Raw genomic sequence first — 19,352 nt, forward strand, 5'->3', positions numbered from 1 at the left:
AAATTCGGCGGCGACACTTCCGTTCATGTTTTCATGTTTCACGTCGTCGGGTTGCCCCGGTGACACCCGAAGAGGGCCCACCCAATCCCGGCGGCCGCTTCCGAGGATGCTATCCAAGACGAGGGAAAGCTACCGGATGCTGTTGCTATGGCAACGCTGCCATCTCGCCGCCTTCTGCTGAAACCTGAGCAGCGTATCTGTACGGAGACACGAAGAGCTCCTTAAGCCGCCGCTTTCACCTTAAGCGACGTTCAAATTGAGCATTTTTCACGAACTACAAACACTGAAACTTATCATTTCAATTAGCATGTTGTCAGCCATCCCCTGCCATTTCATTCATGTTCAAATCTTTTAAAGTCACCTCTGTGTAAAGGTTATGCACAGTTGCTATCTTACCTGTTGCAGATAGCTCTTTGAACAGCCTCAGTTTGGAGAAATCGTTTAATTTCTGAATGGATTGACGGTCTAACAGCTAATCTGAGCGGAGCCAAAATGACTTTAAACGAGTGGTTCCTGCCTCATATATTGTTACTTCACACTTTATAGTTTAACATTGACTAGTAGTTTGTCAATCAGGTCAAAATTAAACTCTATTCCTCCAATTTGAGGCTATCTGCAACAGGTAAGATATTAATCACTCATAAGCTTTCCCTGTCAAAAGTATTAAGCCTCGACCACCATGATTCAAACAATAAAAAATCATTGACCATATGAAAAAAAACAACATTTCACAGCATTGCATTAACATGACATTTATTTATTTATCCATTTTCAATATATCAGATTCCACACAATTCAGAATTTACATGAACAGAACCGCCCACATGAAATGTTTAATTATGCACAAATATAGTTAAAAAAATTTAGAGAAATCCACACCAGGATGGAGCCTAATGGCATCAGCTCGGCAGCTTCGTTCGTTCAACAATGACCGTCTGAATCTCATCAACACAACAGCTTTTTGTTTGGGTTTGTTATACAATCATGTGTTCAAACCTAAAACCTAATCGTTATTCAGGAGGAGGGGTAAAAAGAACAGGGAAGTTTATTTAATCGATGTGAAATTCACGCGGAATAAATACAAAGATCAAAAGTAAGAGATATGGATAAGGCGGAGTTCTAAAAAATATTTTAAAAATTTTTGAAATGAAGTCGTCTTTGTCATCCGACTGCTGAGAAAGTGCTGAAGAGAAATGTTTCCATCAGGGAGTTGGAGCAAATATCTCATATTTTTTATTAAAAGATGAAATTCTGTTTTGCCATAACTGTAACGTTCCTGTGCAGTTATAAGGAATTAGGAGAGGTTATTCAGCAGGTCTGAGGTGGACTTTAAAGCAATCGTACAGCTGCTCTGAAATGACTTTTACCACAAATTAAATATTTGAACAAAATGACACATTAGTTTTATCTGTGTTTACACACTCAGGCTCATCACTTATCTGTGACGGGCTGAAAAAAGGAGCTGATTTAGAAATAGTTTTTTTCGTTTTTGGCATAAGCTAAAACCCAAGTAGACGCTTCACCGCTGCTGCTAAAAAAGAAAAATCACGAGCAAATCAAGACAACACTTCGGCATTCCTTAAGCTTTGAGGCAGTCTACAAAGTTAAATAGTTGACTTTATAGTAAAATGCACAACTGTGGGGAAAAAAGAAAACAAAGTCATAACTTTAAAAAACAAAAATGCAGTATTTAATCACCGCAACGTCAGATTTTCCCGACTTCAAATGTTTCCTCTGCATCCTCGTGAACGTCCATCTAAGCCAACTCGCCTCGCCCCCTTCTCGTAAAGCACTTCGTAACATTCTTAAGAAAAGTGCTAAACAAATAATAATATTAATAATTATCATTAAATGACAAACGGTTTCAGTGTTACATTTTTTTGTATAATCTGTACATTCTGCACAAGCGATTTTCTTGTCTCGCCCCACGCTAAGGTTCAACGTCCCTTCCAGCTTCCATTCTAAACGCCTCTAACCCCGGGACGCAAAACGGCTTTCTATGGGCGACGACAACAAGGTCAAGGTCTTTGAAAGAACTCATCCAATCTAAAGTCAGTTTAATAAATTACATTCATCGTAAAATATAAGAGAATACATTTGAGAAGTGTCCTTAACTAGTACAATATGCACTCATATTAGTATCTACTGATGAAGTGTGAAACAACTCAAGGGAACTACAGCAAAGGAAAAAAAGCAAAGAAATTCAAACTTTTTAAAACTTTAAACATCTTTGTGCACACTCTTTGCACCATAAGGAACTAAACCTTTTAGCAGAACGTGTAAAAAATTAAAAAAAAAGCAGAAAGTTTTTGTGTTTGCATCGAGTCATATCAGCCATACAAACTGAATCTCACCTAAATGTTAAATTGTACTTAAAAAAGGGGTTTAAACTATCTGTAAATGACTTAATCCTCTTATAAGTGAAACATAAAATAGGATAGAACTTATTTTACCTCTTATTTATAAACACACACGTTTAAACCTTGTCGAGAAATTCATTTTAAGACTAAGTCTGATCCGGTGCGTAGAAAGGACTAATGCACTGCAGGAACACGGACATTTACCTCTGACGTCTGCGACAGAAGTACTTCTGGTTAGGTGATTTCCACACAAAAAGCCTATTAATGACGCTTCGATGTAGTTTGCATGTACAATTCCTTAGGCACTTGTAACATTCAGAATATACAGTACTGACGGCTGACTGCAACGTTAAGTTCACACGACACGCAACCCTGACACGAGCACACGTTTTCTTCTAAGCATTAATAACTCCGCGCCGTTTTAAGTAAGCCGACTTCCACGGCTGTCATCGTTAAACTGTGTCTGACTTTTGATTACCCTGCTCAAACTACTTACAGTCTTATTCATAAATCTAGTATTAATATTAACCACAAGATGTAATTTGAGAAAAAAAAAAAAAAGAACATGAAATGAATTAAAACGGCGTCTTCTTTCAGTACAGGACCTGCATTTTGCAACGCAAAGGCACACCAAGAGGTGGAGCACTGATCCAGTTCTCTGGGGATCTCTCTGAGCATTTTAAAGGGATGTTCAGAAACCAGCTTCTCGTTTACATTACTCGACATAAAGTGTAAAGTTTAAATAAGTGCTATTCACTGGCTTGCTTAAAATAGTTCAATCTGCTAATAGGAAAACGCTAAACATAACACATTCAAGAAGGACCAAGAATGTTCAGTAAAGTATTACAGCTATAACAATCTCAAATATATGACTTTTACACCTGACGTTACCTTTTTTTTTTTTTTTTTGTCAACACGCTGAAGGATGACTTCGGATTAGAGCCGCCATCCTTTCCCTCCGTAAATATTTACATCCTTTAAATGGCAAAGAAGCACGATTTGCTCTACTTTATGACATGTGAAGCTGTTGCCACTGTGTTTGAAGTGGTGTCCGTGTGACGCTCGAGCGGTGTGTAAATAACACATCATCCCTGACTTCATTACATCTGACTGAGGAGGCCGATATTATTGAGGATGCAGGTTATTACAGGTGCCCCCCCCTCCCCTCTCTCTCTCTAACACGATGCAGTCCTCATGGCCGAGCCACTGAATGCAACCGATCCTCGTTTCCGTGATGTTCTCAGCATGCAGCTTGTTCTTTGCTGTGTGTGTTGTTAGCAGAATATTTACAGACAGGCTGTTCGGGACCTTTACCGGCGGCGACGCGACACCGACTCCCGCTTCCGGTGGTTACTTGAGGATGATCTGTTTCGGGGGCAGAACACAAGTCACTGAATAGTTTCGCACAACAGTCTGAGTGAGTTTTCCCACCAACACGACACATAACATCCACCCTGGGAAAATAAACATCATTAAAGGAATGAGAAAAATGAAACTAAAAGGACTGCTTTACTTGTCTGACTTCTAGCAAATCAGGTCTGAACACTAAAGGCTAAATTGGCTCATTTAAAAGGTTTTCTATCTTTATTTAACAGGCTCATATACAAAGAAAACAACCTTTTAGATGTAAAGTGAAGAAAGAAACTTACAAATCTAAGAGTTTCCCTCATTAGAAATGCTTTTACTCACACATTGACCTCTGTAATGTCTTGCTTGATGTACAACTATGTATCACGTTTGGTACTACTGCCTATTATCCTTAAAAAAAAAACATAAAAAATGTCGTAAATATTGTCATATTGCTTCACTGGAAACATTGTGATGTCTAGTTCAGCGTGTTCTGATCTTTTACTTATAGTACTATTGTTGCAATTCCCTCAAAAGCATAAAAATCATGTTACAAAAGAAGTCTTGATAGCTAGTTTGACATGCCACATATAGCATATTAACAGTGTTTTTAATTAAAAAACTAAACTGGCACCAGCTGTTGGAATATTGACTTATTGGTGTGATTTTAATCACTACTCACTGCAGGTTTGAATTAAGAGCCGAGGAGTTGGGGCAACAACAGGAAAGGATATTTGGCTTTAGTCTTTCTGAGCAAATATACGTACTGGTTTACGACTTTGAGACAAAGTGCAATAAAGATCTTCGATCAGTTAATAAAATGTAAGATATTACATAAAGAAATCAAATGTTTTCTTTGTAAATGTGTCTGTTCAAAGACAGAACTGATAAAATTACAAAGATAACAGTTTTTGTTGCAACTTCCCACATTTTTTTGCATATTTTGTTTCATAATATTTTCCTTTTTACTCATGCAATATAAACTATTTTGTTTTGTAAACATCCCACTTCAGTTTAAACTTTTTCTCTATATTACATGGTATTTATTTCTAAAACTGGGCTGCCCACTGAACCCGATGAGGCTTAAACACAAATTGAGTTTTACGTTTATGACGAGTTTTTACAAACCTTTGAATAAATACAAAAGCTAACATTACTGTTGTATTATTTACAGCCTTCACTCATAGCAAATGATTTAGTGGCAGCAGTTAGGCAAAATATGAACAATAAAAGCCTTATGGTAACACATGCTCACACATATTTACTGTAGGGAGAGATCCTATGCTAACATTCAGACAAATAAAAGAAATAACACTGGAAAAAATAAAGCACAAAACATGCAATAAAAATAAAGCAACACCAATATCTGCAGGTGGAAGAGCTCTAAATACAAGTTGTCTGTGGTAAAAATAAAAGAAAGAGATAGAATGCAGCCTAGCAGCTGAGCTGAAGGTCTACAGGTATGAAGCTTTATGACTGTAAAGCAAGCAGGGCGCCTCGACGCTGGTGGAGAAACTCCCCTGATTTAAAGATGAAGCACTTATCAAGAGCTCAAGGATTTATGACAGAAAGCTTTAAAAAGAAGCAAACCTGATTGGCTGGTGCTGTTGCTGCGTAGGGGACACTTGTGGCAGGAGTAGTTGCTGCAGAAACAGTAGCAGGCGTAGCACTGTACATCATGGGGACTTTTTCAGGAGGGGAACCATGAAAGCAATGAAAAGGGAGGTGGAGCATTATGGTAACCATAGCAATGTTTCTCTTCCTCTTGCCAGGCAAATATAAAATGACAGTAGCAGCAAGCCATCATTGGGTTAGACCAGCAGATGGCATGTGATCACACAGCAAAGCGAGACAGCAGGGGGGGGAGAACATAAAAGGAGGGCTGAGAAGAAATAAATTAGGAAGTCTGGTCATAAACTGACATCCCACAAGAGTGCAGCATTTAAAAGATTTTCAATAATGCAAAACATTTAGAGGTTTTAAAGCTTAGGGATGCTGACCAAATTTCCTAACCTTTCCCCAACGGGTGCACGGCAAATCTACAAACAGAATTCATCAAAGTCATGAAAGTTTCTATGGAAACTATTTGAGATATTAGAGGAAAATAGATACCCAAGAGCATCATGAATGGAAAAGCACACAAAATGTGCCACAAGTTAAACAGAAACGCTTCTAGTATGAAGTCAACTTATCTTTCTGATCATTTTAAAACATTTTAATGTGGCATCCTTTTTTTCAAAGTGGGGCTTTCTGCTGCTGGAATGAGCGGAAACTTAATTCACATGTAGTTATGCGTTTTCGCTTGAAAAATAGGAACATAGAAGGAACTTAAGGGAGGAACCTACCAACGCTGTTAGCAGGAGTCATGCACAAGACAGAACCTGTGTGATTAGGAAATATAAAGAGAAAAGGTATGTAAGCACGACACATTTCAGTTTGATTAATGCCAGCATGAGTCAACATAAACAGAGCTTTAGCTTTGCTGACAAAAAACACACAACTTGTCAAAAAAGAAGAAGAAAAAGACCCCCTGGTCTGTAAAAGGTCCTAAATGTAGGTAAATATTTGTTTAAGACTTGAGCAAAAATGCAGGAGCAGTGTGTGAGAAACACTCCTTGCTTTAATAGCTAGCAAAACCATAAAAAGCAGGAATAATTTGGCATAATTGCTCTTATCGGTGTCTCCCGTCATTGTGGGGGAATTTTAATCCAGTTGTTTACCTCTCGGCTCCAGTTCCAGCTTGTTCGGGCGCAGCTAATTTAAAGTCCAAAGCAACTTTGTGGTACTTTTATTTTTCATGACTAATTTCCTAGCATATGTTTGGGATCATTTTCGGTCCAGCCTTAATGCTGTGTTGTTGTTTTTTTTAAAAGACTATTCCAGAAGTCTTTTGGTTTGTTCAGACGTGACTTCGCTCTCCTAGCAGCTCCTCCAAACAAAGACACGTCGAGTCTAACGCGTCTCGGCGTCTCCGAGCGCGACGCAGTTTGACCTTGGGGTGAATTCAGTGGGACTACCACTCCTGGGAAGACCTCCTTCCCCAGACTGATGGGCAGCAATCATTGCTTTTCTAAGATCGTCGCTGGTGTCTTTTCTTCTTCACTTTGTGTGAACGCAAACCTGAATCATCCGAAGCTTTCTGCCTTTACAGAGCATCCTACACCTGCTGACGCTCAGCTAGCCATGTAGCAGCTTTTGTTAAATAAATAATGGCACCATGCGATGTGCCCCATCTTGTTCGTTTAAGGTTTTATTTACAACAGATTAAATACTTGGTAAAAGCTCTGCCATGAAAGAGACTAATTACCTTTAACCAATTACTTTAATTTCATTTAGTGCTGTCGTGGTTATCTGTATCACTAGTAAAAGATCAGGTCACCGTCTTAATGTGCACATCGAGGCTGCACATTTGAAAAGAGGAAATGAGCTTTTTATATTGTTTTTTTCCGTATCATAAGTGGATATAAAAACACTTAACAAAAATCAGTTCTGATGTGTGTATGCCGCTAAAAAAAAATTAAATCAGCTGTGTGGAAGATATTTGCAAACCTGAAAGAATAAACAGAATATCCAGTTGATAAAAATCTCTTGGTATGATTCTCTTGGCAACGATATTAGATTTTGTTGTTTTTTTTCCTTCTTCCATGTTTAGTTTTTGGTCCGTGATTGCTTCTATGTTCATTACAGCCATGTCTACGCCTGCTGATGGTGCAACACTCAGCTTATTCATTCCAGGCCGGTTAATGGACAGACACACTCCCCGTCTATGAAAGCCCTTCTGGCTCTTCATAGAAGATCAGCTACTATTTACATAACTGGGTGGCGCATGCATGTTCTTATAGTCATGGAGTTAAACAACACAAAATGTGTATGGCAGCATTAAAACCCAAGAATACAGTGACCACACATGAAATCGATCATGAAAATGTGCATTAATGTTTTACCTGTAGGATAAAACGCTGCAGTGGCCTGCTGCAGCTGTGTGTTAGCCAAAGCCTGTTGGTAGTGCAACAAATTGGGGGCGAGGAGAGAGCTGGTCCAGCTGCTCTTATCAAGCGCCAGTCTCTTTGGTAGGGGCTGCAGGACACTGTGTGGAAAGCCCTAAAAAGTGACAGAAAGAAAAAATGAAAACTCCTTAAATTTCACATCCTTCTGTGCACATTTAGTATTTCTTTTATTTAAATTGATGACTAAACAATAAAAGTGACTATTGACACATGATGGACAAAAACACACAGCTGTAGGATGTGCTTGGAATAACGTATTAACCAAAATGTAGCACACGTTTCACATTTTAAGCATTAAAGCTTATTGATGGTGACAGTGCACACAAAGACTACATGAGACTTGAAGAGGCTGTAAACCACAATGACAAAATAAAAAGTTATCAGAGTACAAATAATAGCTACATGCAAAGCAAAAGGTGAAAGTACCAGGTCTACAGTCGCCTCGAGGGGTCGCTTCATTGCTTTGGCAGTCGACTGAGTCTTTAAATAGCAGGCAGCGAGCACATGATGGCAGTGGGCCAATGGGATTCAAGCGCATTAACATACAGGTAACAGCAAGAAGAGGTGCACCATGGAGGACAGCATTGTGGATAGGTGACAGGGGGAAAACAAAAAACAAAATAATCTGAATGTAGTATACCACATAAAACATAATATACATGCACAGTAATAAAAAATGCATTAAAAAGGCACATTTAATGATTGTAAGTCAAAATTAGTCAATCAGTAAATTCAGAAAACACAGATTTATAGCAATGGTGTGCAATGTATACCTTTGAATGTACACTGAGTAACCAATAACTAGAAATCAGAGTTGTTAATATAATCCAAACACAGCAAAATCAGTGTGGCTGGTCACACTTAATATTAGATTACAAACACAGATATTACGGCTTCCAGAAAGGGATACCAATGGAATACACAGCAAGCGCAGAAAATGTTGAAATGAAAGATGATTTGGTTTCACGAGAGCCAGCCCAAAGCAGTGTCACAAACCAACAGATGGACCATGCATCTAATATCATAAAAGCACTCGTTTAAAGGTGGAATGATGGCTGGTTCCTGAGTTTGTATGGTAAATAAAAATCTAATTGCTTTTATGAGCTTGAAATAAAACCTAAACCTCTTGCCGCAACAAAAAAAATGCAACTGTAAGCAACGATTGACGGTAATAGAGTGCGTATTGTTTCCTTTACTAAACATTTAACATTAAATGGTAAAAATCATTGACCTCTACCAAGATTTAAACAATTCTTTTAGCTTAAAACTTGCTGAGACACATGTTGATGACAGGAGCTTTGAAATAGGAAACAGGAAAATAGAAAGTCTCCCATTAGTTTAAGGGACTGACTATGGTGGCCTTAGTTTTGTACAATTTTCTGTGGAGTTTTCACTTAGTTTATCTAATCTTTTGATTGTATAAGAATCAGTTAACTGGAGTACATCATATTTAGGGATATTTGGGTGAACGTCCATTCACAAACAAACCTAGTTGCTTATGTGCTTTCAGAACATGTTCAGATGCTTGCCAACTAAGTATTTCTTTAAGCTTTAATACAATTTAAAAAATAAAAAAAAGCTCCAGCAATAGGCAGGATGTACTGGTCATCTGGGGATACAGCAGCTCTTCTTAATATCTTGGCATGAGATGATTTTCAAAAAGAGATTAACTGAGCTGTAAAGAAGTAATGGAGTGCATTTGGTTACAAAATGGTAGAGCTTGGCATTCATGGCTTGAGTGTGCAGGTATGTAACAATCTGAGAGCTTGTTTCAAAGCAAGGAGTGAGATGTTGGTTCAATAAGGACCAGAGGCTCTATAACAGAACAAGGTGGCCTGAAGACATCCCTGGCCAAGTAGTGGCACAGTGGCTGATGAAAACAAACACTTTTAGAGACACCACTAGGAGAGGACGATGTCCTACCATGGCTGCAGCTGTGGCCTGGGCTGCCACTCCCGTCTGACTGACTTGCTGTTGGCTGGATTTGATTTTGGCCTGCAAGTGTGCAGGCGGGTGAAAGTACTTGCACTTCTCCCTGGAGCACCGGCTCTTGATGTAGTCCATGCAAACAGTGACTGTGTTATCAGTGCTGTCGATCATCGGGCTGTCACTGGGGTGAGCAAAGCGGCAGTCCGTCTCCCCCCGTGCGCAGTTTCCCCGCTGAAACTCACGACACACCTGAAACAGGAGAGATTAGGAAGACACTGAGAGCGGTTTAGCTTTCCACCCTGTAGCCAGCTTATGTCAAGCCAGACAATTATTAACGTTGCTCATTGCACCTTTTGGCCTTTGAATACCTCTAATTTGTCTGGACGCTGTAGCTTCTGTGATGGAGAAGAAGAAGATGAGGAAGAGGAGGAGGACGAGCACTGAACCGTGACAGCCGGACTGCCAGGAACAAGAACCGGGGGGCTGGAGAGGATGTCTGAGGGAATGAGGCTCATTCCGTGGCTCAAAGGTGTGATGTACGAACCATAGCCAAGACTCGCATTAGTGCCGAGACCCTGCGTAACAGGAAATGTCGACTATGAAGAGAGAGGGCATAGATTACACTAGAGTCAAGTATCGCCACATACAGGAACATCAAAGTCGGTTGTTAGGACCGTACCACAGGCTGCAGACTGGGGCCAGGGATCATGAGCTGCATCTGCTGGGCGAGCACCGCTGCTGCCGTCTTCTGCTGGATCAGATTGTTGCGCCCATTTATCTCTAACTGGGTTTTTAAGTGGGAAGGCGGATGGAGATACTTGCAGTTTTCTCTTGAGCATCTGCCCTGTTGAGAGAAAACAGAGAAAAAATAAAGAGGCGCTCAAATCCACCCTTGAATTCCTGGTCATAACATTTCACAGCCATTCTTTGAAATGAATGTTTTTAAATCTAAATCTTGATTTTCTCTGTTTGTACAGAGATCATCTTCTCCCAAGACCAGTGCTGCATTTCACAAATGTATCAAGAACCATTCAATCAACAGCAAACTATTGTGGTTTTAATTTTTCTATGCTGGTGCTCTAATTAGTGTTTTAATAGATGTTGCATGTCCCTTTTTCTGTTTAATCTTGCCTGTTTAATCTCAGACTTCACCAAAGTCAAAGTGTTGGTATTCACCTGGCCTTGCATCACAATAGAGACATGTTTTACTGCACTGACATTGAACTCACATTGAACACCAGCTCTGAAGGAAGGTGATGTGCCAGAGAGTATTTCCACGCCAACATCACAGGAGGACAAGCTGGGCATCAGTCCGCCAAGCTCCTTTTAATGACGCTGACCCAGCTTGATGCGAGCTTTATTAAAACTAGACATGTTTGATATTTAAATTTTAACAGTATTTGTCGTAGCTGTGCTTTTGTTTGAATTAAATCTTTAACATCACGCAGGGATACGAAGCCATCCAGTGCTTTGTGCCGTATCCGACCTGAAACGGGTCCAGAAGCAGACCTATGTCTGCTCTGTGCCCTACATGGACGTGTCGATAACTCAGCAATGTTCCAATAGGGATCCAGAGAATGAGCTGAATGGACGGACGCTTCAGTGCAATCAAGCCCAACAGACTGCACACACATGCACATTAAGAAGCCCTGTCCATAACCAGCCCCACTTAGTAAATGTAGCAGCATGTCTGCATGTCACAGAATGGTTCTTAAACAAGAAGCCTCTGATCACTTATCAATACGTGCCTATATGACGTGTTTACTAGTTAAAATGTAGAACCTACCTCACAATAAAAAAAGACTAACAAAGTTTCTGACTGCTTTGTTTTTGCAGTTCATAACCTTTACACCTTTTCATCAGTTCAGGTTTGTAGTAGTAGTAGTTTGCTCTGTGTTCCACAACACCATTACTAAAGACAACCGAAACAAGTTTTGCTCTCCTTTTCACTGTTTTACAGGTATTTCCTGACATAAAACGGCAGTGACATCGGCAAGACTTTGAGCAATGTTAGTGAAGATCACGAGATACTAGTTAAAGCACCAACGTGTGTGCACATTCTTCTCTGTAACTGTGTTGGGGCAAATGTCTGTAAATGAAGTTCATCGGCCATCGCTCTGATCTTCTTGCCTGAATTTAACATATTGTATGACAAAACTATTATCAAGACTGATAACCAGAGGAATAATGAGTTAGCGCTGACGATGGAGAAAGGATATGAATAGAAACAAGCACAAGTACTGATCACAGGAACAGGTAGCGCTTAATATTAGCTTCATCCTCACAAAGCTAATTCAAATCTTAGCTGCAGAAATTAAACACACTACTTTGAATTAAATGAAACGTTCATGACACCAATAAAATCCCCATAGTTCCATTCATTTATCCCTTAAGAGCCTATTCTTGAAGCCAATATAAATTTATTGGTTCCTAATATAATTCTGAGGTGGGTTTAAAGATTTAATGTTGTAAAAGGAATTATTTTGTCTCTGACCGTTGCTACAGCACCTTAAGCTACTGACATGTTTAAGCTTTTTTGTGTGGTGAGGGCTTAAAGAGCTATTTTGTGTTGTGTAAACACAAAATGTGTGAGCGTGTGTGTAAATGTACGACAGTTTAAAAAAAAAAAAGCTTTTGTAATGTTTACATATGCAACGACGCCAGGTGCAGTTCAGCCGTAGAGGCTTTGTCTGCTGAAAGCTGGAAAACCAGAATATGAAATTCTTTGCAAAAGTATAAGTTTCTGTGCTTTAGTTTCATTTAGTTAGCGTGTTTGATACAACTCTGCTGAAGAAACCTTTAATAAGGTCATTAATAACAACAAGAGAGGAGGATTAACAACACAACCCACATTCAGGGAGGAACGTCTAACTCACCGTTCCACGTCTACACAACACTGAAAATACAATATCTGAAATACAAAGAAGTCTAAAAAAATCTAAACTCATTTGTTGGACTGCAAGATTAGTTTAGATTAAATCAAAGTGATCAAGATGTGCAGTGCATTGCACGTCTGTGACTATCTGTTTAATATTGCGTGGTTTTATATAAAGGACTGAGGTAACCACTCAGACTTCTGGCCACCAGGGCACAGGCCGGCGCTGCGTACATGTAGAGTAAAGCGATAAGGCATTGACTTAGTGTGGGAATAATCCAGAGTTCAAAGCCGCATCGGGATGCGATAGTGAATGTGTTGGGGCGGATTAAGGCAGCGTTGGGCCCATCCTGGGCAAGCAGGACGATAAACTGGCTCTATCCCAATTGGCTGTAAGATTTATTTTGAACTCGTCTGCATCAGATTATTGATTAGAAGAACGTTTAATGAGTATTTTGGTGTATTTATAGAAAAGTGTGGCACTGGAGCGTTGTGTAACACAGAGACTGCAGACGCTCTGTGTGGATGTGCAGGCATCTTAATGCAACAGGAGACGTTATTAGGCCGGATAAAGGACTTAAAGCAGACAGGATTATTTTTCTAAGTGTTAGTTTTGTTTGTTGAGCCTGTGGCTTCGAGGGTATTTGTTGGGAAGGGGCAGCTAATTGATCCCACTCTGCCACAAGAGGAGTTTGAGTACTCAGGAGATTACAAAAGGACAGAAAAAACTAATTATGTATAAAACATGTTGAAATCTAGCATAAGGCTGTGGCTGCAAGGAACAGCTATTTTATCATTCATTAATCTGCACATTTCTTTCTTAGTCATTTAATCGATGAATCATTATAAATAATGGACAACAATTGGGTTAGCTCAAAGAGATGTCTTTGTATTTTGTTTTGTCACCAGTCAACAGAACAAATAGGGCTTTTTTGATAAACTGTTCAACTTTTATTGACACTAAAATAGAACCAAAGTAAAATTTGTTAGTTTTATTTTAATAGACCAATGTAATAACAACTGCTGGCTCCAGTACTACAAAAATAAACCATTAGTTTCTTTTGCAGTCAATAAATTGAATATTTATAGATGAAGTAGTTTTGAAAGTGATTAAAGGGATAGTTCTGACCTTTAAGTTGTGGTTCTGTGGAAATATTATGAACAATTATTGTATTACCTGCTGTAGATAGCTCTTTGAACAACCTAAAGTATAAGTTCTCTTACCTTTCTAACACAAAGAATTGAACAAAAAGTCACACATTTCAAATAATTAATGGAGACACTTGAGTTTTTGAATCAATCCCGTATCTTACCTTCAGCGAGTCGAAGCAGGCAATAACTCTCCCATTTTCCACCTGGCAGCTCTTGGGCGGATGTGCGAACTTGCATTCCTTATCACTACGCGAACAGTTTCCTCGCTGAAACTGGCGACAGACCTCCAGCGTCAGCCATTTTGTGTCCCTTACTGAAGACATACTCAACGCCATGCCCGAGAGGGTTGTCAGCACACAGAACGTTACAGAGCGTTACACCTTACCGCTTGAAAAAGCACGCACTAAAAACTGGAGTTGAATTTTTTTTTTTTTAAAAAGAGTTAGCTGTAAACGCAGCCCGGTCCTCTTTTAAAACAGCCTAATGCCATCAGCTGGAGCCGAACGTTGGTTTATCATTGACAAATCATCCATCTGAAATAATCAACAGCAGATGTTCTTTTTTTCCCCCTTTTTGCTGCAGTAAGTTTGAGCTGTATATTCTTGAAGTCAAAGTGTCAAACAAGTGTAGAAGCACAACTTTTCTTTTTTGCTTTAGTGAAACATTCTCAGGTCATTTTTCACCGTCCTCTTCCCTTCCTATGTTATGGCTCAAACTCAACAATCTTCTCGGAGCTGAAGGTGAAACTGACACCAAGCGGAGGTCTCCTGTGTTAGCGGTCGAGTACGTCTTTAGAAAGAGTGTGGACCGACTGTGACTATGGACCAGTTTCAGTTTGGAGTCGTCTTCTCAAAGGCACTTCTACTGCTGACCTGGAAAGACAGAGAAAAGAAAAACATACTGTAAAATAATGTTTTTGTAGAAATGCTCTATATGTCTAAAAAAAACACATTTACACCATCCAGGTGATCAGATGAAACAATAAATAGGATCTTTACTAGTTATTTTAAAGTAAGCTCTTACATTTCTGTTCAACCTTTTTCAAATGTGTTCCTTTTTATTTCAAACTACAGTTTTTTATGAAGTTATAAATCTTTTACAGTGTTTTTTCCATACAAATTGTGTAAAGATAAATGACCAATAAGGTCAGACATCACCTAGAACCATCAATGGAAGGAAGAAATAGAGGGCCATTGACTCAATGGTAAAAAAAAATGATAATTGCTACCAGAAGCACATTTTTCTTCTTTCCTTTCCATTTCTAATTTTCATCCCAGACATGGCAACACCTACCCCAGCTGGCACAAAATGAAAACACAACACACACCAGTCAATCACGGCGCCAAACCGCCAGAAACAGAAAACAAATGGTGTCAAATTCGAATAACAAATTATCCTAATGTCCTGACAGTGGAAATCCAAACCCTAAAGTAAAAGACCGGCGTGAACAACTTCAACACCATGTAGACATGTAAACCCCTATCAACTGTATTTTTCATTTATGGACAAAGTTTTGCTCGTACAAACCTTTAAACACAGAATTTTGTTTTAAAATAAAACCATAAAATCCATAAATAACAACAACTTATTTGATTCTTTTACCCCAAAAGAGCTACAATTTCAATTTGATCCTCTATCTACTCCTTTAAACCTTATATTACACTAAATTGGTGAGTAAAATGCTCCAACTCATAAAACTGGACAACACTGTACTTGCATGGTGTATGGAACCACAAAGTACATAAAGTACACCCTCGAGAAATGCTTACCTCAGTAAAAAAGTGTCTTATCTTTCTCTTCTATCTAAACACCAAAGTTCTGCCTGTATCTCAATGGACAGTTTGTATTTTAACTTAGAAATGCCATATTATAAACACATTTCAGACATTTTTTTTCAAGCCGTGTTACCTCAGTAGATATTTGCACGCTATGTGACGAGCTCTAAGCCGTGGCTGTTTGTTTTAGTTGGAATATGCAGCTGAGTGGTGTCCTGGGAATCAATAACTCAATAACAATATGTGAACGTTTCCACGCTTCAATCCATACTTTTACGGTCCATTTGTACCAAACTTTGCTTACCATAACAGCTTGAACTGCATTTATTAATGCAAACTTTTCTCCCTCTGCTTTATTTAAAGACTCTGTTTTCCCCAGATCTGTTAATAAGATTAAATGAACAACTGGTGAGATGTGCTGACTCAAAACCCAACAGATCACATGCAGCAACACACAAAAAACACACATCCACACCCCATGTTTGGATTAGAACAGGAACCGGAGAGACAAACCTGCTCAGGAAGTTGCTGAGAGCAGGAAAAAAACAAACAAAAGCAAAAAAAAACAAAACAAAAAAAAACCCTACCTCACTAGCTGGATAAATCTGATCAAAAGGTGAAAAGTTTCTCCGCTGAGAGCAACTCAGCAGATATGAAACCAAACAGCAGACGTGTAAAACAAAATACGCTTTTTCCTTCTTCTACCTTTGGGCAGCGGCTCATGCAGTGCCACTGCACACTGCAGCAAATTCCTTTAGGCGCAAGACAGGAAACGGAGCACGAAAACCTGCCTCTGTCACATCATGCGGCAGGAAAACTTCTGTTTGTGGCCCGAGCGTGTGGGCTGGAGGTCCGGGTCTCCAGCTGCTTGCCTGGAACAACAAAGAGCCCTTACTCCTCTTTGTGTCCCATGGATCCAGAGACCAGATATGCTCTCTTCTGAACAGTAAAAAAAAGCAGACTGCCAAGCTGTGACTAAAACATTTCCAGCCACCCCCTTCCTGTCTGAGCGCTTGCTCCTAGAAAGACCCTCCCAGTCAGAAACCGTCCAATGGGAAACCGGCAGCCGGTACACAATAGGGAAAACTTCCTGTCGACCTTTATGTCAAATTAGTTTGGACTACTCGAACTAGGTGGGAATCACAACTGGTTCAAAGCTTCCAGAAAGCAGAAAGCTGCTTTCCTTCAAAGTGCAGAACATGGAGCTTATAGGAAACATTTACAGTTAGTTATTACATATTTAGAGCTCTGCAACAGACTACAGACAACTCTAAAAGTCACTCTGCTACAGGCAAAAACAAGGTTTTATCTGTGGGTTTGTTTATCTGTGGTGTTAGCAAAATATCTCATGAACCAGAGGATTTTAATGAAACTCCCAGAGTAATAAATTGGCCTACACCTAGATTAAATCAGGATGACCGCCGCAGCCAACTGACCTCAGGAAACACAAAAATGGCTACAACGTACAGATATCGAGCTAAAGTTTGTCATGGTAGTAGCTGAGCATCAGCCCCAACACACACTTCGAGCACAACACAATGAACAACATTGTTAGAGTGCCGTTCCCTCTTATCAGAAGATGACCTTCGTTTCAAACTCGGGCGTGAAAAGGCAGCCTTTGAACGTGATTCAGTTCCTTTTTTTTTAAAAAAGGCTTGCTTTAAACGTTCACCAAGTCACCATTATTTAAGCCACATAATTCCGTAAGTAAAGCAAACCAAAGCTCATGTGATATTATTTTTGAAATGTTACAGCCAACCTGGGGGTAAAAGAACGCAAGATTTCAGAACAAACTGGGACAAAACAGAAGACAACAAACAGAAACAGAAATGAGCTGGATTTTTTTTAAAGATGTTTAATTTATTTATATTTTAAAGTGTTTTCTGTAATGTTGCCTTATGCTGTGCTATTGTAGTTTTGAAAATCTTTATATTGTACTGTTTTGTACATGTATTTTGTACTGTAAAAATGTTGTACATGTATAAGTTAGTATCCCTTTAGTTTAGGATTACAAGATGGTTTGGCTCCTTGGGAACAAATTTATAAAGAAATGAGGGATAAAGCAAGACTTTTTGCACAGTATTGTTGTTTCTTTTTTGGGGGAGAGGGTGAGGGGGAAGAATCTCCTCCAGCTCAGTGCAGAAAAGACTGAAATCATTGTTTTTGGACCAAGAAATGCAAGTTTAAAAGCTCAGCATTCAACACTAAAGAGCATGCCAGAATCTTGGGTGTATTTGTGGACTCAGGACCTCAGGGATTCTTGTCTAATCAGACAAAGAAAAACAGGTATGTGCTCTTATTTTCAGTCAATAATAATAATATTAAGAAAAAAATCAATCAAGCAGCTGCAGCTCCTTAAACCACTTGCATCGGCTTCCTGTTTGTAAATGCATAGATTTTAAAATCCTATTATTTGTCTATAAGACACAGAACGGCCTTGAGCCTAAATACATCCCAGAGTTGCACGCTGGGAACCATCTAGACCAGTGGTCTCCAATCCTGGTATTGGAGGGCCACTATCCTGCTTGTTTTACTTGTTTCTCTGCTCGAACACAGCTGATTTAAATCAATGGCTGATTAACAGGCTTCTGTAGAACAAGAAGAGGTAATTTAACCACTGAATCAGGTGTGTTGGAGCAGGGAAACAAGGAAAACATGCAGGATAGTGGCCCTCCAGGACCAGGATTGGAGACCACTGATCTCGACCCTTCAGGTCATCAGGTTTACTCAGCACTCCCAGAACCAGAACCAAACAAGGACCAGGCTCCTGAACTCTGGATCCAACTTCCTGAAAACCTGAGATTTTAAAAAGGAAACCTATCAGCTCCTTTAAATCAGGACTGAAAATATGATTTTACTGCAGTTTTTACCTACAGGGATGAAGGTTTATTTGATTGGTTCTCTGTAATAAACATTTCTTTTTATGTAATGTCTAAATCTTGATGTAATTTGAATGTTTTTTTCCTTTAAAATGTAACTTCTTTTTATGCACATCTGTAAATCACTCTGAATTGGTGCTGTATACCTACAAACCACCCCTATAAAAGGTAAAAAAAAAAAGGATTATGCATATTCATATGTGTATGCCACATTTATATATAGGGTAAAATTGAAATAAAAGCTTGAAATGACCAAAATGTTAGAAGGCTGAGAATCAAGTCATCTACCTGACACTGCCTTGCATCACACGTCACAACACAGATTGATAAGTACTTGAAGAAAAGCACAGATTTCTTTTTTACAGCTTCCTACCTCTGCTTCACCACTTAGATACAATTAAAAGACAGCACTTTCAGTATGTAACATTATGCGGCACAGTGAGGCTAATATTTATTAGCTCAGGTTAGCGTTAAGGACAGGATCTGCTTACCTCATCGACAGGAGGGAACGGCTTCAGGAAACGGTCTGTATCACGCAGCAGCTAGGAGGAGGACACACGGACGAGACGGCGGCCGAACTCACGAAAACAAGATGTCAAGTGTTCCCGAAATGTCCCCTCGACCACCCGGTTCGAGTCCCGTCCTTCTTCGAAGAGTTAAACCTTCACTTTTGTCGGGGCCAGCAAAGATTTAAGCAACAAGCTTTTGACAGCTTACTGTACCGTCGTCATTTTAATGTGGTGACGTACTTTCGCGGGGGTGTGCCGAAACGACAAAACGCGAAAAATAACCTGAAGTACGGCCTTTAAAGTTTAACAAACCCACCATAATGTTATATAATAAACTTTATATTTATGACTTTGATTCCGAGCACCAAGTTATAAGCACAACAATGTTATATTTTATAGCTTTTTTTCTAAACACCCCCTCCGTTAAGACCACAAAGTGGTACGGTCCACACGACTGCCAGCAAGCTAAAAGGGCGAGGGTTTGCTTGTTACCAAGGTAACAGCAATAAAACCACGTGA

General features: G+C 39.4%; 1 protein-coding gene across 11 annotated transcripts; it reads right to left on the reverse strand.

Moving 5' to 3' along the window:
- Positions 1 to 736: 736 nt before the first annotated feature.
- LOC108239772 (muscleblind-like splicing regulator 2) lies at positions 737 to 19,069 on the reverse strand. Of its 11 annotated transcripts, none has more exons than XM_017422702.3 (10): positions 18,816 to 19,069; positions 13,832 to 14,542; positions 10,323 to 10,487; positions 10,012 to 10,239; positions 9,638 to 9,892; positions 8,141 to 8,194; positions 7,652 to 7,808; positions 6,053 to 6,088; positions 5,298 to 5,392; positions 737 to 3,725 (listed from the first exon to the last, which is right to left on the reverse strand). In XM_017422702.3, the coding sequence occupies exons 2-10, from the start codon at positions 14,003 to 14,005 to the stop codon at positions 3,711 to 3,713; spliced, it is 1,179 nt and encodes a 392-aa protein (XP_017278191.1). In that variant the 5' UTR covers positions 14,006 to 14,542; positions 18,816 to 19,069; the 3' UTR covers positions 737 to 3,710. The 11 variants fall into 11 exon arrangements, 10 of the variants coding, with proteins under 10 accessions (XP_017278191.1, XP_017278192.1, XP_017278195.1 ...); XR_003039405.2 differs by having other exon boundaries at positions 3,672 to 3,725; positions 5,298 to 5,963; XM_017422703.3 differs by lacking the exon at positions 5,298 to 5,392 and having other exon boundaries at positions 10,012 to 10,218.
- Between the last annotated feature and the right edge of the window lie 283 nt (positions 19,070 to 19,352).

This window comes from Kryptolebias marmoratus, linkage group LG6, assembly GCF_001649575.2.
Source record: "Kryptolebias marmoratus isolate JLee-2015 linkage group LG6, ASM164957v2, whole genome shotgun sequence".
NCBI classification, from domain to species: domain Eukaryota; kingdom Metazoa; phylum Chordata; class Actinopteri; order Cyprinodontiformes; family Rivulidae; genus Kryptolebias; species Kryptolebias marmoratus.

What these genes read in the sequence shown, in the direction of transcription:
- LOC108239772 (XM_017422699.3), bottom strand. Translation starts at nt 14,005, where the DNA reads ATGGCGTTGAGTATGTCTTCAGTAAGGGACACAAAATGGCTGACGCTG. An exon ending in CCTGCTTCGACTCGCTGAAG is followed by an intron (nt 10,488 to 13,831) that starts GTAAGATACGGG and finishes TTCTCTCAACAG; the next exon opens with GGCAGATGCTCAAGAGAAAA. An exon ending in GACTCCTGCTAACAGCGTTG is followed by an intron (nt 3,726 to 6,052) that starts GTAGGTTCCTCC and finishes CCCCCGAAACAG; the next exon opens with ATCATCCTCAAGTAACCACC.